At 36.8% G+C, this 26,814-nt stretch overlaps 1 protein-coding gene across 3 annotated transcripts; it reads left to right on the top strand.

Moving 5' to 3' along the window:
• The first annotated feature begins 317 nt into the window (after positions 1-317).
• LOC131520770 (Fc receptor-like protein 5) lies at positions 318-14,181 on the top strand. Of its 3 annotated transcripts, XR_009266132.1 has the most exons (13): positions 318-348; positions 3,415-3,450; positions 4,473-4,739; positions 7,270-7,530; positions 9,379-9,648; positions 9,727-9,858; positions 9,943-10,101; positions 10,198-10,479; positions 10,645-10,908; positions 10,991-11,104; positions 11,437-11,490; positions 11,920-12,096; positions 13,182-14,181. XR_009266132.1 is itself a non-coding variant. In XM_058745237.1 (12 exons), the coding sequence occupies exons 1-11, from the start codon at positions 318-320 to the stop codon at positions 11,466-11,468; spliced, it is 1,848 nt and encodes a 615-aa protein (XP_058601220.1). In that variant the 3' UTR covers positions 11,469-11,490; positions 11,920-14,181. The 3 variants fall into 3 exon arrangements, 1 of the variants encoding a protein (XP_058601220.1); XR_009266131.1 differs by having other exon boundaries at positions 11,437-11,551; positions 11,920-14,181; XM_058745237.1 differs by having other exon boundaries at positions 11,920-14,181.
• The last annotated feature ends 12,633 nt before the right edge of the window (positions 14,182-26,814 follow it).

The following is a 26,814-nucleotide window of genomic DNA, read 5'->3' as shown; positions in this document are numbered from 1 at the left end:
CATCACTACCCTGTGTGTGACCTTACGCCTGTGTATGGATTACAGCTTTGGATTAGCATAATAAACTGCTTTTGGATCCCCAATCTTCGTGTCCTTGTGCAGATCGTTACATTGATACTGAATCATGACAACATTTCTGTCAAACTTGCATGTTAGTCAGTTTGACATTTTGTGAAAACTTTTAGCAACATTTTCTCTAACACACGATGCATTTGTATCTGTATAATGTGTCATGTTGGATCTGACTGTAGGTATCAGGAAGTCTTGAGGCTTTAACACAGTCTGTGTGTTTAACCGTCTGTCATTATTCGGTCAGTATGGAGCTCAGTCAACTTCCTCTTGTGTTCTGTGAGTATTGCTTTCTCTGGATGTATTTCAGTGGATGTTAATTGCTCTTATATTATGAATGGGATCAAGTGGTTTAGTGTTTCTGATTTATTTTTTGTATTTTCATGCTGCTCTCAGATTCTCAAATCGAGCTCTAGTCTATAATATATGAGGGAGGGATTAGCTTGAAGGAGCAGGTTTGCAGTTAGTGCTGTTTGTGAAAGCAATGCACTTTGTTGTGTTTAATTTATTTTAGTAAGTATACTTTAAGTGTGCACTAGTAAATATCTAAGTAGTAAGTATACAGATATCAGTGTACTAGTAGTATACTCGTAAGTGTACTACAACAACCTCTTAAATACAAACTTTTGGTTAACTTATTTCATTTGAGTCCGCTGAGAAAGAGTACCGTATTGACCCGAATATAAGACGAACCCCCTTTTTCCAGATGTACCGTTTGGAAAAAGGCTTTTTGAAAACCAATATTTTTTTCTCTCTCTCTCTGTCTGTGTGTGTGTAAAACACATTTTTTTTCTTAAATTATTTTCATATTGCATATTTCTCCTATTTGAATTTTTGTTTTGAAAGTATGGTAAATACTGATAAAATGTACCAACAGTGACATTGAAAAATATACACTTTTTGATATAGGCTACCATAAAAATAGCGGGTAGCCCATCTGAATTATATAACATTTAGGCTATCCATCTCATAGTAGCCTACAAAAATTGTATTAACAATAGAAGTGAAATCTTATTGTAGTCTTCAAATCTGGGTACTGTGTTTTAAAATCACTTACAGAGGAAGTTTGGTCTCATCAGGCTAACATGACAGTCAAGACTCGTGCCGCTGTAAGCTTTTCTTTTTCTTTTGTTTTCACTCGCGATCTTTACAGCACACATTACATATTTCATGGCACACTCGTTTTATGCGCTTTTGACCCCACCTATTGTTGTGGGTGTGTTATTGACATGTCCACGTCTAGACCCTGAATATAAGACGACCGCATTTTTTCACATTTATTTTCAAGAAAAAAACATTGTCTTATATTTCGTCAACACGGTGTTTCTTAGAATAAAACTGCAAACACTTCATTTGTAATAGCAAAGTTACTAAAATCATTACTTTGGTTGGGTTTGCTTTAGTTAGGCTCTTGACCCTTGATTTTTAATCTTAGCTTTTTTCTTTTTCTGGCTGCTGTAACTGTTTGTAAAGCACATTTATTATAGCAAAAAAAGCTAAGAAAAATTGTGACTACATGGTTTTGATTGATTATTGAGAATAATAGAATCATTATCTAGTGGCCTGATCTCATTCAGACGCTGATCTTTAAAGACATGGTGTGGATTGTTTTTTTTGTTTTGTTTTTTTTCTTACTTCATCGCTTTGATGCATTTCTTAGATCAAAAATGAAATTCTCAAAACTACTTTGTTCAACCTCCACATCATCTAGTCAATTGTGCACATCATAAAAGCAGTTTCTCATTCTTTTGAACAAGTTGTGATTGCTTTGATACATTCATGCAACTGATTGTCTGCGGTTTCCTACATTATCAGTTGCTAATGTCATGTTGCTCAAAATCTATAATAGTTCTCTGTGCAAGTCAGACCACTAGTAAAAGAGTAACTGTGAATTAGATCCAGTCTCTTTCAATCAATATCACACATATAGTAATGTGTAAATTTGTACTTTTGAAAATGGATATATGGCATACATAAGAAGTGCAGCCTTCTGCATTTCAATACAGTAACTGTCATCTAAACTGTTGCCATAGTTTACATCAGGTAACACTAACAGAGTGCAGTGTTATATTGACAACATGACGAAGTATTTTGACTATCTTGTTTGTGAACAATGAAACAAGGACTTTTTGTTCTGATGGCACTGATATGTTCATTGACATGAATACTTACTTTTGAGAGATGAACTAAAGATTTTGAGTAAGTTACAGGCTTTTGCAGGTAATCCATTGTGTGGTGCTGTTTGCACAAATTGTTTTGAGAAATGCACACTTCTTTGCCAGTATTACAGTGACCTTAGAAAAACTGTAGGTTTTGAACAATGGATGCAAACAATATTTCCTTTCTTTCTTACTGTGTAATACTGTATTCAGACCCACGAATGCAAAATCTTGAAAAATTGTTTTCAATCTTGCGTTCATGTTTACCATGAATTTTTCATGTAATTTTTTAATCTCTCTGCCAATTACTTTCAATCTTGCACAGAAATGTACATAGGAGCTCATGAAAGAAGAGCTTTATGTTTTGAATAACTGTGTGTATATGATATATCCAAAAATGTAATATTATGACGAAAGTGTTTGCAACGTAAGACAAATGTTTGCTTTTGAGATATGTTTGTGATATTTTGAATGCAGTGCTTCATTTTGCAAGAGATGTGAGGCATTTTGTGTGTGCAGTTCTTGGACTTGTGTGTAAAGTTTTGAAAAAGAGAGGCATAGTTTTGAAAATGTGTGTAAGCACATATGACATATGCAGTCCTCCACACAATCTCTTATTATGAGTTCATCTTTATTACTGTCACAGTTTTCAGACCCTTGAAAGTGTAGACAAGTTAGATGAAAAGGTCTATAGACAAATTAGCCAAAAAAAAAAAGAGGTTTCACTTTATTTTGATGGTGCCTTTAACATTCTGTTGACTATAAGTAACATTGCACCTACATATCTACTGACTCTCATTAGAGTGTTAGTAGAGTATTATTAGACTGGTGAGGTTTGGGTTAGAATAAGTTTACATGTACTTGCAAAATTACTTATAGTCAGAGTGTCTGTTGGGACTCCATCACAATAAAGAGTTAGCAGATATTATTCAGACAGTCTAGTACTCTAATGAGAGTTAGTCGACTCGTGCAAAGTTACTTATTGTCAACAGAATGCTCAAAACGATCATCAAAATAAAGTGTTAACAAAATTGACTGAACAGAAACCTGTGTTGTGAAGCTGACAAATATTTAAGAGTAAAATTATGGTGTTTTACAAGCAAAGGAAGAAGAATATACCTTCATATGGCTAATGTAATGTACACCGTATCAGCTCAATGCTGACATTTTCTTTTTGTGTTTTTAGTGCTGATTTCAATCATCCACTCTGGACAAACTGAAGGTGAATGAATTTCATCACATATTCACATACGAGTGATTCTACACTGTTACAAAGTAGCTGTAAAAAGAGTTATGGTTTTAAATTATTATAAATACACCTTCTTAAGTTATTTTGTGTTATGACAAGAGGAAGAAATTTCAGTGAACCAATAGCAGTGACAATACACAGCAAATATATTTCCTCACATAATGAACTGCTCTGAGAAATTAGTGAAAATGTTTCATAAGACACTAATAAGTGACTGTAACAGCTATAAAGAACAACACTTCAGTCTAACCCGATATAACGTGTGTTTTGCAATAAACTGTTGATTAGATTAGATTAGATTCAACTTTATTGTCATTACACAAGTACAGGTACAGGGCAACGAAAGGCAGTTTAGGTCTAACCAGAAGTGCAAGTGCAGCAAGTGCAGCAAGTGCAGGATATACAATGGTTGAATAAGTGCAGGACAAGGATATGTACTGAATATATGTATAAATATATATAGAAAGATGGTTATTACTATAAACAGAATTTACTGGTGAATATGTATAATGAATAAATATACAGATGGTTATTACTATAAACAGAATTTACAGGTGATATGTACTATCAATATAATATATATACAGATGGCTATTACTATAAACAAGGTGTAAAAGTGCAGTGGAAGTGATTGCATATTACAATTAGACATACGGAGCAAAATGCTAATGTAAACAACAGTCAGCAGTGCAAATGAGCATAATCCAATTAGGTATGGTAGTGCAAGATACAAAAGTAAACAGTTGTTACTGTAATAAAAATTTACATTCAGTAGTGATGTGAGGTAGGAGAGAAGAGTTAACCATATATGAGGAAGTGGATCAACGGGGGTTAGAGTTCAGTAAAGAGACAGCTCTGGGGAAGAAACTGTTCTTTAATCTGCTGGTCCTGGTCCGGAGGCACCTGAAACGCCTGCGGAGGTTTATACAGTAAAACAGCTCGTTTTATTATTTTATTATTCACATTTTTTATTGTGAATTGTTGTCATTGTACAGAAAGACCAAAACCCAAAGTGACCATTAAACCTGCTCAACATGTGTTCAGAGGAGAGAAAGTCACTCTCAGATGTGACATATATGATGAAGGAGTCACTAGCTGGAGCTACAGATGGTATAAAGAAGGTTTAAGCAGTGTTTTGAGTGATGAACAGGAACACACATTCAGTTCTGTTACTGAGTCTGACGCAGGTAAATACTCCTGTTATGGATTTAAAGGATCACGCTGGTCTCACCACAGTGATGCAGTTACGCTGACAGTATCAGGTGAGTTTGATCATCTCAGGCATAAACAGGCATTTAACATGTTATTAATGAGTACCTATCTGCTTCTTTTTCCTTCACATTATGCAGTGTTTTTAAAACTAAAACCATCAGAGATGTAAAGTCCTGGGGTCAGAAAGTAAAAGTCCTGCCTTATGTTTATTCCACCCATGAGCTGATTTCAGCAGAGGAGGAACCAAGTCATTCCTTTAGTCACAAACGAGTCTCGAGTCAAATCCCAAGTCCTCAGAGAGTTAAAGTGAATGAGATAATTAAGTGACTAATTAAATGATGATTGTGCATTAGTGATAAACACCTGCTGTTATTGAGAATTACAGAGGATCAGATGCTGATGTTTTATTGGTTAAAATGATGCCACCATCATGAAGATCAGTGTTTGCTTTAGTTGCGCCCTTGACTCCTGTGTTAAATTTTTCTCTTTAGCAATGCATGTGCTGCTGTACAGAGAGCAGCTGTTTCTATATGATGAGATAATCATTATAAGCTGTTCTGACTTTGTTCAAAATAACTTTTTGTTTTTTATGTTTTACATAATTAACTCTTTCCCTGCCATTGAGTTTTTTCGGCAATCCGTGTTCTAGGTGTATTACGGTAAGGAAAGCCCTAGCGCATGTCCTGAATGAGTTCCGGGTCTTTAGGGTGCGAATAGAAGACGATCGGCATAAATAGAAGGATCAGAGAAAATGTAGATCATATATAGATCATATAGCCTATGTAGATCATGTTTTGACCGTTTTGAATCTGATCGGGACGAAGTAGTCAGTGAGAGAAATTTACAAACATTTACAGACACAGAAACATCTGTAGCTGTAACCGATTCATCGATCTGAATAGGTGTGTGTGTGTGTGTGTGTGGGCGTGATCTATCTATAGATCTATCTGCATGTATGCGTGCGTGCGTAGTATATGTATGCATATGTATGTAGCCTGAGTGTGTGTGTGTAATCATATGTATGTATATGTTTGTGTGTGTGTCTGTTTGTTCTGTTTATTGAATGCAATTTAAATTATTCATATAATTATTTACAGGTGAAAGAATATGACATCTGAATGTATTTTGCTTGAAAATGCACTACTTTGATAAAAATGCATTTATTTGATGTTGTAATGTTGTATTTTTGATGAAACCTATCTGCATTCAAATGTTGATAAAACATGAACACATGAGGATAGAATAAAATTTGTTAAAAAGCAGAGGCTTGGTTCTTTATTTTGATATATAATATGTTCTTATATTCATAGCAGAAAATATTCTGAGGGCCGTCAAATTTAGGTGAAAATCATCAAAAATACTGATCGGATACGGACTGAGAAACAGACTAGGAAAGAAACAGACAAATATTAGCGTAGATGCCGTTCTTCTTACGATGTAACGAGTACATCGTGTGTTATGGGGAGTGTTCCCGGTTCCGGTTGATCTAATTAATGCAGCCTAACAATCCTTTAACGGATTTGAATAATAGAAGCGTATTAATGTGTTATGTGTAAGCCAGGATAAAGAGATGGGTCTTTAATCTAGATTTAAACTGACAGAGTGTGTCTGCCTCCCGAACAGTGTTAGATTCCTGTTCTGCATCTCCCCAAGTATCACTGAGGTGGTTTTCATGCTTCTTTACTGTATCAATTTTTAATAATTGCATACCAAAATCATGACAAATGCTGTTTACATTGCTGTATAGACATATAAAAAAAAAAATTAATAAAAATATAAAATCAAATTATTTTCTACAAACTCCACCAGATTCTTATTCTACATCTCCCCAAGTACCACTGAGGTGATTTTCATGTTGTTTTACTGCATACTTTTTTAATAATTGCATACCAAAGTCATAACAAATGCTATTTACATTGCTGTATAGACATATTTTAAAAATTCATAAAAAGATCAGATCAAATTGTTTTCTGCAAACTCCACCAGATTCTTGTTCTTCATCTCCCCATATCTGTGTCTATATAGCAATATAAATAGCATTTGTCATGAATTTGGTATGGAAATATTTAAAGAAATGATACAGTAAAATATGAAAATCACCTCAGTGGTTCTTGGGAGATGAAGAACAAGAATTTGCAAAAACTTTTTTTTTCATTTTCTTATGAATTTTGTAAAATATGTATACCAACACCAAGTGTCTCAGGCCAAAACATGCATAAACATTTTACAAAAACGATTTACAAACCCATTGCAAATGTTTTATTTAAAGTTTAATACACTCAATACAATTAAACAATAAAATAAAATAACATTAAATAAAAAGTGCCTGTATAATGTGTTTTAATCAGCCTATTATTATCGATTAATTGACTGTGGTTTCAGTTTGTTACGCAATCCGACCCACTCTTAAAAAAAAAAAAAAAAAAAAGATTTGCAAAGGTTTCGCAGCTTCATGGCTATCACTAACACGCATACGCCATGTAGACGCCAAGAACAAAACTGCTCAGCCTCATGGATTCCTTACCGAGATCTTCTGCTGGAAAACTTTAACTCATAATCCCACTAACTTTATATCGACAGGTGTTTCTAAACCAGCTCTGACTGTTGAGCCTCAGAGTTCAGTGTTCACTGGAGACTCAGTTACTCTGAGATGTGAGGGGATTCAGTCACAGAATGGATGGGAGTTTCTCTGGAGAAAAGACTCAAACCGTGAATCTACTGGAGCTGCAACTAAAACAATCAAACGTGTGACGGTCTCTGATGGAGGAGAGTACAGCTGCAGAGCACGAAGAGGAAGATATTACACAGATTACAGTAAACCAGCGGCAGTAACAATACACGGCAAGTATTTTTACATAATGCACATATAATTTAATGAGACACACTGTAAAAAATCATTCATTATATTTACTCAATAAAATTGTGTCAACAGATTACAAGCAATATTATTAATTCAACACATAAAAATTCATTAGAATTAATCAAATGAGATGATTACAAATTAACCATTCAAAATGAGTAAAATAGCACAAACAAAATATTGATTTCACTGGCAAAAAAAACAACAAAAAAAACACTATGCTAATGAATAGTATGCATGTCAGGCCAGTAGTTGGCGATGAAGAAACACTGCGCAAAAATGTAATATGCATGCACACGACGTCATCTTTTTCACAAATTCATGCTTTTGTTGTTTACATGGAGATGATACAGGCATCGTGTTCAAAAGCTTGTGTTTCCAGGCCCCCAAAAACAGTTATTGAAGACACCTGATGTTAACAAACAGAATCACTGAAGGAGAAAATCAGAATTTTTAGGTCACCATTACGGTGGTCAATGTTTGCTTTAGTTGGGCTCTTGACCCTTGACTCTTTAACATTAGATTTTGTTTGGCTGCTGTTACAGAGTTAAACAACAGTTAGACAAGCCAAGAGAAAAGGTGATCGGGTGGTGTTGATTATGTGTTATCATCATTTGACCTAAATCTTTGAATTCGATTTACTTTGATTACAGCAATACTGTAATTCTACAGTATAAGATCTGAAATTTTCAGTATAAGCCAAAGAGCTTTTTAAAAATGGCTCTGGTCAAAAAAAAAAAGTTATTTTAGGCACACTCTGACATCAAGAATCAGAGTATGAATCTCAACAACGGTGATAAACAGCATATTCAGATAAACAGATCAACTCTGAATGTCACAAAACAAACTACTAAAAATATGCAATGCATGATGGGAGCTATTGATGAGTTTTGATTGGTGGCACCCAGAATGCACTGCAGCATTTGATGGTCACCATTGTTGAGGTTCTCACGCTGATACTTGATGCCTGTGTGCCTAGATGATTTTTTTATTATTATTTGATGAGAAGAGCTTTTAGAAATCTGTTTATGCTGAAAACTCCAGATATTACACTGTATAACTAGAGGATGGCAAAAATTGATACTGTAAATCCAACTCAGATTCAGGTCAGATGATGATGATGTCAAAACAACCAACACCACCCGATCACCTTTTCTCTTGGCTTGTCTTAACTGTTGTCTAACTCAGTTACAGCAGCCAAACAATATCTAATGTTAAAGGGTCAAGAGCCCAACTAAAGCAAACATTGACCACCGTGATGGTGACCCAATGGTAAAACGTGATTTTCTCCTTCAGTGATTCTGTGTTAACATCAGGTGTCTTCAATAACTGTTTTTGGGGGCCTGGAAACACAAGCTTTTGAACACGATGCCTGTATCATCTCCATGTGAACAACAAAAGCATGAATTTGTGAAAAAGATGACGTCGTGTGCATGCATATTACATTTTTGCGCAGTGTTTCTTCATCGCCAACTACTGGCCTGACATGCATACTATTCATTAGCATAGTGTTTTTGTTTGTTTGTTTTTTTTTTTGCCAGTGAAATCAATATGGTTCTTCACCTCCACGTCGTGCTTTCAAATCGTTTAATGCATAGCTAGCTGTTGATTATCCCTTACGTGTTGAATTTAATTAATAACATTGCTTGTAATCTGTTGACACGATTTTATTTGAGTAAATATAGTGAATAATTTTTTACAGTGTAAGTGCAATAACAGCTAGAGAACATTTCAGTCTAATCTGATTTAGATTTAGATTTACAATCAAGTAACTGTGTTCATACAACAAAAACCGTTCATTACTTTCATTGTGAATTGATGTTGTACAGAAAGACCAAAACCCAAAGTGACCATTAAACCTGCTCTACATGTGTTCAGAGGAGAGACAGTCACTCTCAGATGTGACATATATGATGAAGGAGTCACTAGCTGGAGCTACAGCTGGTATAAAGATAATTCAAGTGTTTTCAGTGATGGACAGGAACACACATTCAGTTCTGTTACTGAGTCTGACGCAGGTGAATACTCCTGTAAAGGATCAGAGACAGAAGGATCACGCTGGTCACAAACGAGTGATAAAGTTACACTGACAGTATCAGGTGAGTTTGATTATCACTTCATAAACACACACAAACACACATATAACATGTTATTAATGAGTGATTTCTCTATTTCAGATCCCAGAGCAGTTTTAAGTGTTTCTCCTCAGAAGTGGTTGACTGAAGGAGATCCAGTGACTCTGATCTGTGAGGTTCACAGCTTCTCTACAGGCTGGACATTCAGCTGGTTCACTTTAACTGACTCAGCAGGTAAGTTATAATGTGCTTCACCTGAATTATCTGATTTTATTCACATCCAGAATACCACATTGCATACATTGTCTGGTTTTACAGATCAGTATAATCTGCTCTCAGACAGCAGCAGAGGAGCAGGAGGAAACTACACTGTCAGTTCTGCTGTAAATCACACAGGAGTTTATGTGTGCAGAGCAGAGAGAGAGAAATCAGTCTATAAAACACAGCACAGCAACACACAGCAGCTGTGGGTCACTGGTGAGTTCAAACAGAACTTAAACTACTGGTTCATATTAAATACAGAGAGTTTCCAAGCTCAAATCTGACACTCTGCGGCTGTAATTGTGGTCTCAGGTGTTTCTCCTCCAGTCTCTCTGATCGTCAGTCCCAGCAGAACTCAACACTTCACATCTGTCTCTCTCTCTCTGAGCTGTGAGGACCAGAGCAACTCTACTGGATGGAGAGTGAGAAGATACACAGACAGTGGACGGCTGGAAGATTGTTCTTCATTACGTCGAGGATCACAAACAGGATCTACATGTACAATCAGCTCCACCATCACATCACACACTGGAGTGTACTGGTGTCAGTCTGAATCTGGAGAGAAACATCATCCTGTTAATATCACTGTACACTGTGAGTCTGTGTTTCTGTGTTTATTCGTTTCACTGGCGTTTACAACCAATGCATGAAGCAGGTTGATTAAACAAGTGCATTAAGCATCAGTGGACAAACACATGCAACGTTATCATATTGTTTATATAATTCTGCAGTCAGTGCATGTTTGCTCTGTTTCTGTAGCTGGTGTGATTCTGGAGAGTCCTGTTCATCCTGTGACTGAAGGAGATCATCTGACTCTACGCTGTTTATATCGACACACAACCGCTCCAAACCTCAGAGCTGATTTCTATAAAGATGGATCACTCATCCAGAATCAAACTACAGAGATGAACATCACTACTGTCTCAAAGTCACATGAGGGTTTCTACTCCTGCAAACACCCAGAGAGAGGAGCGTCACCCAAGAGCTGGATCTCAGTCAGACGAGTCTCAAATGAACACTGCTGTATGTGTGAGCTGATTTATTTCTTCATATGCCCTCATTCATATGTAGTGCACGATAAAGTGCTTGTGTGTCTCTTTTTCAGTGTTTGATTCAGAATCTCAGATGTGTGTCCTCAACATACTCAGTTCTGTTCTGGCAGCTTGTCCATATCTGCTAGTGACAGTCGTGCTGATTTTCAGATGCTGCAGAATGAGAGGTAAAACATGACTGATTTATTATTTAAAGTCATTTCTTTGCTCACTGGGCTTATTGTGAAAATCGCTTTACACATCATGTATTGAATTGAATCTGTCTAAGTCCTGTAGCATATCTTTGTCTGTACAAATATATATTCATATTCCCTCATATATGCATATATTACAAACTGTGCATTTTGGTAGCTTATCTGTCTTTTTCTAGTGAAATTTTATTTAAATGTATTTAGTCAAAAAATGATGGCTTTTCAGAAAAGCAATAGATGTAGAGAGAGATAAAAACATATACTCATAAGTAAATGCTGAGAAGACTGTTTCTGTGTGTATTTAACAGTTGCATCTGTTGAAGAGGAAACTTCAGTCTGATAATGATTAATCTGTTGCAACGGTGAGAAAACTTCAGCTTCATCCTGAAATCTCTCAGTATCTCATCCACAAGCTCAGACAGAGTAAATATGCTTACTGTAAAAGTCATGTGTAACCCGGCGAGTGTAAAGACACTAAGTTATTATACTGTAAACTGTACACTGTAAAAAATATCTGTAAAATTTACAGTAACTTACTGGCAATTTTGGTTGCCAGTAAGACTGTAAATTTACAAGAGTACTGTAAATCAAAAATTACAATTGTACTGTAAAAATACAGCAAACTCTTGCATGCTGTAAAATTGTTGTAATGGTGTGTAAACATTTGGTAAACTTATTTCATTTGATTCTACTAAGGAACATTTCTTAATTTAAAACTGCAAACACTTAATTTGTAATAGTAAAGTTACTAAAAACATGACTTTAACTCAAATTGTTGTTATAATTTGAAGGATTCCAACAGTCGCGTTCATCCGTTCACACGAGGGGTGATTAGCATTCACCGGAGAAGAGGCGAACCAGACAGCGCTCCGGTTGACCGGAAAGCCCGGAGTTCCTCTGTTGCTGGAGTGAGCTGAAGTACCGCGGGACCCATCGCGTTCTAGAAGACATCGGGCCTGCTCCGTAGGGTGTGTGAGGGAGAGACAGCGTGAATGTGGGCCCACTTAAAGGACATTTGTTATTAGATATACTGAGGTTTTTTATTTGGTTTTGATCCCGATTGTAATCTTGAATTCAGTTGGAAATTTATATTAGGGAATTCGTTTAAATCCACAGGGAGTTTAACCCTTGAGGGTACAAGAGTTTGTTTTATTTCCAAGTGTTATTCCTTTAAAAGGAATTCAGTTGACTTTGTACTTCATTGCAAACTTGAAAAAGGTGGTACTTTTACAATTTTGTTTACTTTGCTTTGCTTTAATTAATTCATTTGCTTGAGCAGATACATAAAAAACACACATAAAACAAGCTTTTGAATTTTCCGTCTTTATTGCAGCGGGAGAGAAACCAGTTAAGTGATTTATTGTAGTTAAACATATTGTAGTAAACTTATCACAGATACTAATACTTACCCAGACCCCAGCTTTAATGTAGCTGTGATTGTTACTGGGTTACACATGTTTTTGGAGTGACAACTATATGTAAATGCAGGAATAATTCACTTTACTATGTGTGTGTGTGTGTGTGTGTAATACAGGAGTCACTCCTGATTCCTGATGACTAACCTTTTGACGTGTTATAGTTGTTAAAGTCAACATCAGCCAGCTTTGCCAACACACTTGACTTCCATTGATTCCATTCCCATTTGATTTGATTTACACTTTGGAATAGCTAAGAAAGGGTCAATTTTGATTTCATATGTTTAACCAGTTTGGTTTTTGCTATTTTTGACCAATAATGTATTATTGATAATATGGACCAAATCCTAATGCGCTCTCCAAAGCTTTATAACACATTATAACCACATCAACACACTTTCATTTGTAAGCATGTATATTCCTCATTTTATTGTACGTCTCCTGCTGCAATATGTCATGCTTTTATATGTTTATGTTTCCTTTTTAAATAAACTATTTCTGCAGCTGATGCTTAGTTATAAAAATAAAATAAAAAATGTCTCACAGTGTCAATAGAAGTAGAAGAGCCAGGATCAAGAACCATTTACTTTAATGGATAAGATTTAATCTCAAAATGTCTATTTTTGTATTATTCACAGTGTAGGGGAATGTACAGTAAAGACCCTCGGACCGGGTGTATTGAATGAAGACCAGAAGTCAAGAGATTCGATCAAAAATGAAGAAAATTTACTGAAGATAGTTTGCAGTTTCATCAGCAGAAGTCGGCTTCAACACTCGTGATGGAGTTCGTAGGCCGCTCTGCGAACATGTTCTAGACACCAACAGTTATACTCTAACAGAGGTCACTAATTACGTCAATACATAGGTAAGCAAGATTCTGGTTGGTAGATAAACTTAGAGTTTTACATCCATGTGTGGAGATTTTCTAAGCATATCTTCTAGTGATTATTTTAGTGATCAGAGGTCAGACGCAATAGGTCTCTCCAGAGACGTATATCTGTTACCCTGGACATCAGGGTGACGGCAAATGATGGTTTCCTCCGAGATCTCTCTCTCTCTGCATCTAGCTGCAAAGACAGACATTCACACACATACGCAGAGAACACTTATCTGTACTTCAAGGTTGCCGGGCTCTGCCCTGAATCTTATCAAATATGGTTCACTACACACACACAATGAGAGCAGCTTCTTAGAGAGTAAAAAGGCAGAATAAAGCCATATTCAACTTATTTTCAACATGCATAAATGTAACTTTGATAAATTATTATTCAAGAAATATTATAATTAACATTATTATGAGGGCCATTGTAGATCTGCAATCCATTGCTTCAACAGCATAATACTACTGTAATCTACAGACATGATTACTGTTAGTATCCAGATAAAAATAATATTAACTTTTTAAAATTCCTTGCTGCATGTTGCTTTATTTAAAGGCAGCTCATCACCCTTTATTACTTTCATTGCCTTCTGCTGTTTGTAATTTACCCATTTAGCTCTCCATATAATACACCGTGTTCTCTTATCTTTGTTGCTGAAGTATTGTTTTGTCACGCTGTTCTTCTGTGTTTTATTTTTTTAGGTCTATTTTGATTTCATATAACTTATCATATAACAAAAAATATGAATGTTGTTAACCTGTTTATCCAGTTTGGTTTTGCACTTTTGACCAATAATGTATTATTGGTAATATGGAACAAACCTCTCTGCCCTCTCAGACCTTTGTAATAAAATATTCTGCTACAATATTTCATGCTTTTGTATGTTTATTTCATTTTTAAATAAATAAACTATTTCTGCAGATGATGCTTTGTTTAATAAAAAAACAATGCAGTGTCAATAAAGGCAGACTACTGTAATTTACAGACCTGCTTACAGTTAGTATCCAGATAAAAATAATACCATCAAGTTTTAAACAATTCCTGAATGTGCAGGTTTTTTATTTTATTTTTTTTTACCCACAGCACATTAATTCACACATGGTTATTTTTACACACACTGTGGTTCTGACTGCTGTGTACAAATGTTGCACACTAGTGTTCACGCGGTCAGAAGAGAACTGCCGGTTGTGGTGACATTGTGATGGTTTAAGAGCTGAATATGTGTTTAGAGTTGAAGCACAAGTGAAACAGTGAACAGTGAAACAAGAATAGTGTTAATGGTTTTGAGAAATCTTTTAGACAATGGTCTGAGGTTAATGATAAGTGGCTAATATAATGATTTTTATTGTCTAAAGCAATTGAATGAACACTGTAATAAAGTTACAGATTTATGAAAGCAAAAGTGATGCTCAGCAAGCAACATAAATAATTTTCTTATGTGTTGAGTGTCGTTCTGCATGAAGCAATAAAACAAGATCGGAAAAACTCTGACGTGAGCTTCTCTTCACACTCTTTTATTTTTCTGTAGTACTTCCTCTTTCACACTCACCTCTTCTCAAAACACCCACATTTGCGGTCTTTGCACTTGACCTCTTCACTACTTATTTGACGTATTTCCTGTATTTGGGGCAAGTGTTCAAGTGAGGATGAAGACCAAAAGTGTGTGTAGAACTTATAGTGTTGCAAGAGTTTACATAGCTTTATTTTTATTTTAAATATTTGCATTTTAAAATCAACTTCTAAATGTCTGTTCAGCAGTGTTGGGCATGTTACTATAAAAAAGTAATTAGTTATAGTTACTAGTTACTTTTCAAAAATAGTAACTGTTAGTAACTGAGTTAGTAACTGAGTTACATCATTATAAAAGTAACTAATTACCAGGGAAAGTAACTTGCTCTGTATCTTTCTTTGCGCGCATGAGACAAAGCGACGGCGAGCTGTGCGCCTTCACACTAGTTTACGGTATGTCATTGTCAAATACAACACTGCGCATCCATTCAGATAAACTGAAAAATAAAATGATAATAATATTATAAATTATAGCAACGCCGCATTTTATTGTCAGTAACGGTAACGGCATTGTAACGGGGGAAACAGTAATTCGTTTGATTACTCGTTACTGAAAAAATAACGCTGTTTATTTACAACAATGTTATTCCCATCACTGCTGTTCAGTAATTTCTATAACATGACACAGTTTAATTTGTGGTGCTTCTAATTAAGTGATGAAAAGCAGTTGCAAATGTTGTAATGTTTTTAAGACTTGTGCTGCGTCAATGTGCCTATTTATACTACGCCCTTAAAGTATGTACTGTTTGGTGAAGAAAAAGTACACACTTTTGAGTGTGTAGTAGAAGAGTAGGCAAGCTTTGGGACATACTATCACGTCACACAACTGCGTCTTTACCGGACCGCTCTGTCGTATGGAAGGCCATTGTAATGATGGGTCGTTCTTGAACGATTCGTTCTTTTTGAACGAATCTTCAATGTGACTCGGGAAGAACGAGTCGTCTCGGGAGATTGATTCGTTTAGTCGCGCATGCGCAACATCCGATAGGTTCTGCACTGAATTAGTTCACCTGTTTCGAGTCTTTGGATTTGAGTCGTTCGTTCATCACGTGACAGCCTCATAAGCTAAACCTATTCAGTCTGAGGGAAAAATACTTATTATTAATAATAATAATAACCAACTCTTTAGTTTATTACCTTTGTTACCACATTCAGTGTTATGGAAAAGAACCATCATGACAGAAATTCGTTCATTTTGCTGAACGAGACTCAAAGGTCCGAGTCAGTAAACTGATCCGAACTTCCCATCACTAGGCCGTTGGGGCCAAAACGTGTGGTACTATGGAAGGCCGTTGGGGTCAAAACGTGTGGTACTAACGCGTTAACACGTATTTAAGCATTAACACGTGACTACATGTTAACGCATACCTAAAACGCCAGATGAGGTAGGCTCAACGTAATCATTAGGTAAGTGCTCATTCACAATCTTATGAATAATTAAAATAAAAGGAAGATGGCATCAGCACATTAATATTCATAAAAAGATTACAAGTTGTTAAGACAGGCAGTGTCAACGTGACATCACCCTTTCATTTCATTTTAATTATTCATGTTGTTGTGACCCAAGTACTACACTGAGCATACCGTGAGTTTACTTAAAGCAACCATCACGTGCCAGGAACATTGACGGAAGGGCACACGGAAGAGCCAGGGGAAACATGTTCATGTTCTGTATTTTAATATTAAAGTATATTTAATTTCCTTGTTGATACTACCTTCAATGTATGATTTTACATTTTCACAAATTGTATTATTATATGTCAAATTATATTGCATCTGTCTGATTTCAGTTATTACTAATACAAGCCACTCTTGATTAATTTCTTTGCGTGTGTCCTTTGATTATTCACCATGTCTATGCACCATATAATGGAGGACACATTCCTTGTCACATGTGGATCAAGGTAGGGTTTGGATGACTTGTTCAATTATTAAGTGAAGATACTTAATAGCTGTTAAATATCTCAATTAGTTGGTAACAAAAACATAACCAAAATATTACTTTTCCTGGGGCATTGGGTTTTAGTAATTATTGATTTATTGCATGAAATTAGTGTATCCAATGTTATCAAGTAATTTTAAGGTATTAGATATATCTTTTTTTAATGTATTTGAATTCTACCCAGTGGTGTGTCAGGCACTATAACCATCTGAGGAGGGGTGACAAAATATAGGACATGATAGCAACAAAAGACCTTATTTATATCTAAAACAGCGGCTCATTAACACAAGCTAATCTATGGTATACATCTCTCATTTGTTTTCATTACAAGTTTGAACACTATGAGGTCTTGAAGTCAACAGCACTGCCTGCTCCATCTTCAGCAAAGAACTGCTCTCAATTGCTAAGGTGTGTGTGTATTATATACAAGAAAAGAAGTGGTTCCAGCCATACACAAGTTTAGTTCCTAGATTGAAGTAGACTCAATACACGCGCTTTGATGTTTTAAGTGAAGGAGACAACAGACTCCCTATGTACATTTACATTTACATACTTGCATATCATTGCTCTTTTGTAGATTTTCAGGGGTTGAACAGTTATAATTTAAAAATACTTGAATACTAGTTGTGCTGTATATTATATGTAGTTGTAGCCTACTTATGCCTGAAAAGACATTAAATTAAAATTCATTAAAAACCACCAGTAGATGGTGCTAAAGCTCAATGGCAGCACAAAATGACGCATTAACACGCAATTACGTGTTCACACGCAATTACACGTTAACACGCAATTACACGTTAACACGCAATTACGCGTTAACACGTAAATCGCGTGTAAACGCATATTTACGTGTTAACGCGTTAATCCCACACGTTTTGGCCCCAACGGCCTTCCATACTGTCGCATCTGTTACACGCAACTGTCACTGTAAACTGGCCTGTCAATCATCTTGTCACAGTTAACATCCTCCACATTTCATTTCATACCGTATTGGAGAGAAAAAAGTAGCTTGTTGATCTGCCAATCTGTTCTCTTTCATGGCCAGAACTCTGCTCATATTTTCTGCATAATGATGCATTTAAGAGTTAACAACCAAATGGATGTTTATAACAGTTCACGGGTTGCAGTTTCGCGGCTGTTGCAGATGAAAAATAACACGGATAACAATAAATAAATATTTTTTTACCAGGTTAAATGTTGATTATTAGTAACTCAAACCCCTTTTTGTAAACCTTTCTACCTAACGGTCGATCACGCATCCGCCACTTTTGTAGTTTTTCTAACGCGTTTTATTCGTGTTTGTAGTTCTGGACCGAATCCTTCGCCAAAGCAATTGGGCAATTTTATCCGTTACAGTGTGCACGGATCCACACTTCAAAAATCGACCTGAAATAGTAGACCATCCGGGGACTTTTGGCATACTCTTTTCAACATACTATGCTTTGGGACACACTTATTGTAATCTCACATACTATTTAGGATGGATAGTATGAACATTAGGACGCAGGTTTGGGACAGTCTTGCGCACTTACTTCCTGTCACGTGCACGTGCTCTCAAGTAGCCAAGGCCGCAAGTGTGGGTATTTTGACAAGGCATCAGTCTCTACAATTTAGGGTACATGTCATGTCCATTAATGAATGTATATTTTGTAAATTTTCTTCACAAAAATTATATTTCACCCATTATGTTATATTATAATCTCAGACAAATACTTGTCACATACCATGTTTCAAGTCAAGCCACACTAAGTCATCATTATCTATCTTAAATATATTTATAAAATTTAAATCAATAACAGAAGGTTCTTTGAACTGAGTCTAAAAGTAATTTTCTTTAAATTGTCAATGTTACCCATCAATAAGTTACATTTGACACGACTCTACTGTGTGACTGTCCACTGATGATAAAGAATTGTTTGCCATATATTAAGTTTTTTCATAATTAACCCTTTTGTGTGTGTGTGTGTGTGTGTGTGTGTGTCTGCGTGTTTGTATAAGCTAATAATGTGTGCAATAGTTAACAACTGAAAATGAGACCTATGACCTTTTTGAAGAGCCAAACAGACTTCTGAGGAAGATTACATTTAGTTTCTTCCCCAAACATTTAGCCAGATTGATTAAGATAAATAGGCTTAAAAAAACTTTAAATCCCTTGATTTATATCCCTTGTCTTGTATGAATATTAAACCGTGTTCACAGGTAGAAAAATATCAGAGCCAAACTCAACACCATCTGTGTCAGAGAAGAGAAACAGATAGAGATGAGCTTTAGTTGTGGTTTGGTTTGTTCTGTTTGACCTCGGTGACATTAACCAGTGTGAAAGCAGCAGTTGATCACTAGTTTCTGCTTATTTACTTCCATAGAGTTATAAATACAGCTAATGCCATAATTACATTAAATATCCACCAAAGAGGGGGATCACGTGACCCTTCGACGGCGATGCAAGCTTAGTCTTTCGCTCTGCTCACTTTGCCACATATTGTATGATCCTGTCAGTAAAATTTGAACCACTCTGCATTGGACCCATCATGAGTGCTAAGGCAGACAAAGGGGATCGGAAAAGAGAGATTGAGCAATCGCCAATGAAGAAAAAATTCAGAGATTCCGCCATCTCCAGAGAAGACCTCGACGATGCTATCGCTAGCCGTATTGAACTAGCATTTAAAGAGCAGCAAAGCACTTTGAATTCGGTTGTGAATTCGGCAGTAAGAGATGCGATGGACTCTGTACTGATTCCAGCATTGCGCGAACTGCATGAGGACATACAAGCGACCAACAAGTCTGTTAAAGAGCTAAGAGAGGAGTTTGAGGCCATAACTACCGCGGTGAAGCAGACACGTGACCGCGTTGATTCTGTGCAAGCAAATGCATGTGAGGATAGGAGGGCAGTCACGGACGTAAGAAATCAGCTGGAGCGACTCACTGAGAAGATGACGGATATGGAGGACAGGTGCAGGAGGAACAACGTACGACTGGTGGGGCTGCCAGAGGGGGCTGAGGGATCCGACACGGCTGATTTCCTCAGAGTTCATCTTCCCAAGTGGATTCCTTCCTTGAGGGGCCGTGACATTGAGATTGACCTGGCGCACCGCGTGTATGATGGAGGGAGAGGCTCCGATCGGCCGCGCACTCTCATCTTCCGTGTACTGAGATGGCATGACAGATCAGATATCCTGAAGGGTACTCGGCAGGCCTATCCGGTGAAATGCGCACAGAACAATGTCACACTACTATTTTTTCCCGACTTTAGTCCAGCTACAGCGATCAGGAGAAAGGCATTTGGTCCGGTTTTGAAGAAGATGACAGCGCTTGGCCTCCAGCCCTTCCTCATCTATCCGGCGGTGGTTAAACTACGGCACAAAGGGGAACAGAAAAGCTTCGATTCCCCTCAGAAAGCAGAGGATTTTATCAGCTCCTGTCTCAGCAGAAGACATATGCCGCGGCTCTGCGGGCGGCGACGGGGAACAGCGGCGCTGTCTCTCCGTTCCAACGGAAGGAACTTGATGGCTAGGATGGACATGGTCCTAGCTGCCCAGTAGGGGATGATGGTAGGATGGACATGGACGCTTGCTAACTCTAGTTTTTGCTTTTTCTTCTCTCCTCTCTACTACCGAGATATTGTCCCTATATATCCGTACAACGATCTCGTTGCTGGTAAGACTGACACTCCTTTTTTTCTCTCTCTTTTTGGAGGGACTAATTGAGAGTAGGTTTAATTAAAAATATTTTTGGGCTGTGTGGGCCTTTCGGGAGACATGTCTTGCGTTGGAGTGGATCGGTCACGAACCATCACTATTTTTGTTGCTCAGTCAGACCTATGTTCTCGGTAATGTGCGGTCTGAGTTGTTCCTTGTTTATGGTTGTTGGTTGTTCAGGTTTTTATCTTGTTTTTACTTTTACAACAGACATTTATACTGTTATTTATTTTATCTTATTTCTAAAGGGATTTTTCATCTAGGAGGTTTGGTATCTAAAATGCACATCAGCGTTTACATGCTACTTACAGAATGGAAGTGCTTCTGTTTTTTTTCATTTATTGATTACAATTTTGGGATTATGAATATTCAATGCATACTCTAAATATTTTATCACTGAATGTGAATGGTTTAAATTCTGCTGTTAAACGAACCCGTGTGTTAGAATATTTACACCGTAAGTCTATTTCCTGTGCCCTAATTCAAGAGACGCATTTAAAACAATCTGACGTGGCACGTTTTCAGAATAAATATTATAAATTAGCGGCTTTTTCCTGTGCTCAAAATAAAACTAAGGGGGTGCTTATCCTTGTTAATCGAAAGTTCAATTTAACAATTGAACACCTTGGTAGTGATGAGAAGGGTAGATTTGTTTTTATCCGATGCAAAATATATAATAATAGGTTAGCATTGGTCTCTATTTACGGTCCGAATGAGACAGACAGTGCGTTCCTTACACAGATTTCCAAAACATTACTTGAGTAGACTGACTGCCCATTAGTTGTGGGTGGTGATTTTAATGCTGTCATAAATCCTGCTTTAGATAAATCTCAATCTGATACAACAGCCAATCCATCTTCTAAATTACTGAATAAATTTATCACGGAGCTCAACTTAATCGATCTTTGGAGAATTCAGAATACTAAAGCTAAGGACTTCACTTTTTTTTCTAATAGACATAAGACTTTCTCTAGGATAGACTACATATTTCTCAGCCCATCTTTAATTTCGTCAATTCCTCCATTTCTATATTACCAATTTTATTATCTGATCATTCTGCTGTGTTGTGCAGTGTTCCTCTCTCCGATGTTAAAGCCAAGTCCCCTAGATGGCGCTTTAACATATCATTATTAAGTAATCAGACTTTCATTACTTCACTAAAAGAATATATTAAGGAATTTCTTGAAATCAATATGCCCTCTGATGTGGATCCTCAAATAATGTGGGAATCGACTAAGTGTGCCATACGAGGATTCTGTATATCTTTCTCTTCTACTCTTGCCAAAGCGAAAACTCACCAGTTTACACAATTAGAAAATAAAATCCAATCATTGCAAAACCTACAAAAACAACATTTTACTGATCAACAGGCTACACAGTTGTCCTCTTTAAAAGAAGAATATGATTTACTTTCACACTCAAAGGCGGAATTTATTTTACATAGGACTAGGCAAAAATATTATTTTGAATCAGAGAGACCTAGTCATTTATTGGCCCTTAGGTTGAAAGAATGCGAGTCTAAGGCATATATTAGCGCAATAAAATCATCGGATGATCAGGTCACCACGAACCCTGTGGCAATTAATGACATATTTAAAGGTTTTTACATGAATCTGTATAAAGCCGAAACAGATTTTGATGAACCAATTTGTAAGCAGTATTTAGATAAATTGGAACTTCCTCGGATCTCACAGATGGATAAAGAATCTTTGGAGGCCCCATTAAGTTTGGAGGAGCTGCACGTCTCTCTAAAAAGCCTTCAAAGGGCAAATCGCCGGGTCTAGATGGTCTCCCCCCTGAATTATATTTAGAAATTTGGGATTTGGTAGGGACACTTATGCTTAATTCATTTAATTTTGCAATTGAACATGGGGTATTTCATAGAGATCAAAAAACATCACTGATTTCATTACTTCTTAAAAAAGGGAAAGACCCATTAGATTGTTCCAGCTACAGACCGATTTCGCTTATCCCTTGTGATCTTAAAATCTATGCTAAAGTTTTTGCTTTTTGTATGGAGAAGGTAATTCATAGTTTGATCAAGGAGGACCAAACTGGTTTCATCAAGGGGCGCAATGCATCTGACAATATGCGTCGACTCCTTCATATTCTTGACTTTGCAGACTCCCACCCGACCCCTTGTGCGGTCTTTTCACTTGATACAGAAAAAGCCTTTGACAGGCTAGAGTGGAATTATATGTGGGCAGTTCTGCAATGTTTCGGCTTCGGTGAACACTTCATTTCTATGATTAAGACATTATACCACTCACCTGCAGCATCAGTCATAACTGGTAATATTATTTCCCCCCCATTCACTTTGCAGCGGGGAACAAGGCAGGGATGTCCGCTTTCCCCCTTATTGTTTTGTCTATCTCTTGAACCCTTAGCACAAGCCATCAGGAAATCTGAAGTATCGATTAAGATTCATGATCATAATCATAGTATTTCATTATACGCTGATGATATTATTCTATATTTAGACCACTTTGATGTTTCAGTCTCTAGTATAATTAAGGAATTTGATCATTTTAGTAGCTTATCAGGATATAAAATAAATTGGAGCAAATCTGCTTTAATGCCAATTAACAATGTTAAAGTTAATTCTTCTATTCCCTCATTTATCCCTATTAAGGAATCTTTCATCTATTTGGGCATTACCATACATAAAAACATTCATAAGATTGCCAGAGACAATTTTAATAATATTTTAGTTAAGGTCAAAATGACATTCAAAGATGGAAGAATCTAAAGTATCTCTTCAAGGAAGAATCTCCACTGTTAAGATGAATTTGTTACCTCGATTTAATTTTTTTTCTCTATGCTACCACTTTCTTCCCTCCAGGTTACTTTAAGGAGATCAACTCCATAATTTCTAAATTTATCTGGAATGATAAATGCCCCAGAATTAAGCTTACCACATTACAACATCCTAATAGCGCAGGAGGACTGGCTGTACCAAATTTTGAACTGTATTATTGGTCGTTCCAGCTTAAGGCTCTTCATAATTGGGTTGATCCTCAATCTAAAATTTCTTGGAGAGTGATTGAAGCTGACAAGGTTAAACCAAATAGACTCCAAGATATGTTATTTACTGGCACAGGAAAAAAAGGGGATAATTATAAATTTGGTCCGGTTGTGGCCAACTCTATTAAAATCTGGAAAACGGTGGAACATCGGATAGGAGGAACCTTCAAATTTTGTAACAGTACACATTTATGGCACAATTTTAATTTTGTATGCGGAAATCATCCATTTGTCCAACCCTCTTGGTCCTCTTTGGGTGTAAACACATGCGGTGATATATATGATAACCAGGGCTTATGTTCATTTCAGACATTAAGAACCAAATTTTGTCTACCAGCATCCGCATATTTTGTCTTTCTTCAATTACGTTCTGCTCTCAAAGCGTATGGAGTTCCTTGGGCATCTCCCATCTCCTCTCATCCTATGCAAGATTGGATTGCACCATCTGTTGGTCGGCCGTCTGTTTCTTTAATATATAATAAGATTATTGATTGCATTACAAAACCTCTTTCTATTAAAACTATTTTGGAATAGGGAATTATCTGACCTTAATTTGTCTGTCTACTGGGAGAGAGTGTGGTCTAATCTCAGTTTAACATCTAAAAATCTGGCTCATCGTCTTATTCACTTCAAAGTCATTCATAGAGCATACATAACTCCTTACAAAAGATTTAAAATGAAACTACAACCGAATCTCAACTGCCATATATGTAATACTACATCGTCAGGTACTTTTCTGCATATGTTTTGGGAATGTCCTGTCGTCATCAGTCTATGGACACATGTAAACCTGGTTCTATCATCCTTACTGCATATTGATTGGTCTGTTAATCCAAGTTTGTGTCTTCTTAATGATGATTCTGGCCTCTGTATAACTTCAATGCAAAAGAGAATGTTGTTTGCTGGTTTTACAGCTGCAAAGAAGACAATAATACAAAACTGGTTTACACCGCACATGTGTGGAAAAACATATTGGATCCGTAGCCACTTGTGAATGTACAACAGCACGAATCAATGGGGCCAAGCCTTCTACCATTGATGCTTGGCAGTGCTTTCTCTTTGATATACGTGACTGTATAAAGGAGTGACTTTTATGTTTTTCTTGTCCTTCCCTCTCTCCCTCCCTTTGACTGGACTTTGAGATATTGAGTATGTGTCTGTTGTTGTTGTTTTTTGTTTGTTTTGTTTTGTTTTTTGTTTTTTTTATTATTTTGTATTTTTTATTTATTTGTTTATTTTTTTTGGATGTTATGTATGAAAAATAAAAAATGTTGATAACAAAAAAAAAAAAAAAAAAAAAAATCCACCAAAGAGTTGTTTCATTTTCCTTGTTCATACTGGAATATTACTTAAAGGAAAATTGATGCTGTTCAGTTTTATTGTTACGATCGCTGGCTGTGTTGCCCATGAGCTCCTCCAGAGAGCACTCCACCTCACACTGCTGTCACTCCCTCAGAACTACACTCTGGACTCTTGATCATTGATTGCATTCACCTGTGTCTTGTTACCGCATCAGTCTCACCCTATTTAAAGCCTGTTTTTCGCACTCATTTGTTGTTTAATCTTGGTTGTTGTCACACTCCTTCTTTGAGTCTGCTTTTCCAGTCTCCTGTGTCTTGCTTGGATTTTGCCTTGTTTCCTGGGTTTGTCCATTGCTGCCTGGTGTGTTTTCATATTTGTTTGTTATGTTTTACATTTGTTATTTTACGAAATGTTTCGTCACTTTTAACGTATGATAGACAAACTCTGCTTGACATTAAACATACCACCGTAGAGCTACTTAATCATGTCCAAAGTGGTACTCAGTTTTTTCCACCGCCATCATTGACGGCTATACCTGACTATTTGTGCCGCGCACCGTGCCCTTTACCGGGGAGGAAGCGCCGCAGGAGACGGGGATGACGTGGAGGTATCGCGGTCAAGCTCCAGCTGCTTCTGTCGTCTAAATCGAGATCCCTGTTCGCCGTGGGCCTACACGCGTATGAGGCGATGTTCACTGGAGTCAGCATACGTGTGGATTTTACCGATGGAGGTTGATCTGGCCGATCTGACACAAATGTTTCGCTCACCTCGTCTCCGCCGAGGCGGAGTGTGTTCCAGCCACCTTCGTTCGCTATGCCGGACACCACAGTCGACCGTGGATTCGCTGCAGATTAGGATGGCTCTAATCAACGCTAGATCAATGATAAACAAGACGTTTATCCTCAATGACTTTTTTACTTCCCGTGATATTGACTTCCTGTTTGTTACTGAAACTTGGCTTACTCCGGAGGATTTGAGTCCGTTCTCTGAACTGGTACCTCGTGACTGTAAATTTTTTAATACTCCTCGATCTTTGGGACGAGGGGGAGGACTGGCTTCTATTTTTAAACAGAACTTTTGTTGTCGGACATTAGCGACTGAAGTTTATTTGAGCTTTGAACTTCAACTGTTCATACTTGAACTTGATAACCCAGTGGCGATTTCAGTAATTTATCGTCCACCTAAACTACACAGAGATTTTATTAACGAGTTCTCTGACTTTTTAGGGGGAATTATTCCTAATTTTGATAGGCTTTTAATTTTAAGTGATTTTAATGTTCATGTGTGATGTCCAGTTAATTCTTTAGCCAAGGAATTTTTGAGCCTTATTGTCTCTTTTGATCTGGTACAGTTTGTGAATGTTCCCACCCATGTTCATGGTCATACTCTTGATCTTGTGTTATCACATGGCCTGACAGTATGTGATTTTGAAATAGAGGACCGTGTCATTTCTGATCAAAAGCCCATTGTATTTACAGTTCCTATTAGTTTTAACGTTACCCTGCCTTCTAAGGCTGTTCACTGGTCTCGGACATCTTCATCAACTACTTGCATTGATTTTTCTGCTGTTTTTAAGGAAGTCTCTCATGCATCCGACCAGTTTTACTATGATGGGAATGGTGCAGAGTATCTCAATCAGTTTAAAACTACCTGCACTAATATTTTAAATTCTATAGCTCCTCTGAAAGCCAAAAAATGTAAATCTAAGTTGGAACTCTGACGTAGTAGTATCATTAAGCCAGAGTTGTCGGAGGGCAGAAAGAAAGTGGAAAAAAGATAAGCTTCAAATCTCATATGAGATACTAAGGGATACGTTATTACAGTATCAGAAAGCAGTGAGATCAAAAAAGTATTTTTC

This window comes from Onychostoma macrolepis, chromosome 15 (assembly GCF_012432095.1).
Source record: "Onychostoma macrolepis isolate SWU-2019 chromosome 15, ASM1243209v1, whole genome shotgun sequence".
Classification (NCBI taxonomy): Eukaryota; Metazoa; Chordata; class Actinopteri; order Cypriniformes; family Cyprinidae; genus Onychostoma; species Onychostoma macrolepis.
The sequence above is the reverse complement of the archived record's forward strand: the minus strand, read 5'-3'. Positions and strand labels throughout refer to the sequence as shown.

Bases quoted from the DNA above. Each gene is read 5' to 3' on its own strand.
- LOC131520770 (XM_058745237.1), top strand. From the start codon at position 318: ATGGAGCTCAGTCAACTTCCTCTTGTGTTCT. The intron at 4,740-7,269 runs GTGAGTTTGATC...TTATATCGACAG, and splicing joins AGTTACGCTGACAGTATCAG to GTGTTTCTAAACCAGCTCTG. The intron at 9,859-9,942 runs GTAAGTTATAAT...CTGGTTTTACAG, and splicing joins CACTTTAACTGACTCAGCAG to ATCAGTATAATCTGCTCTCA.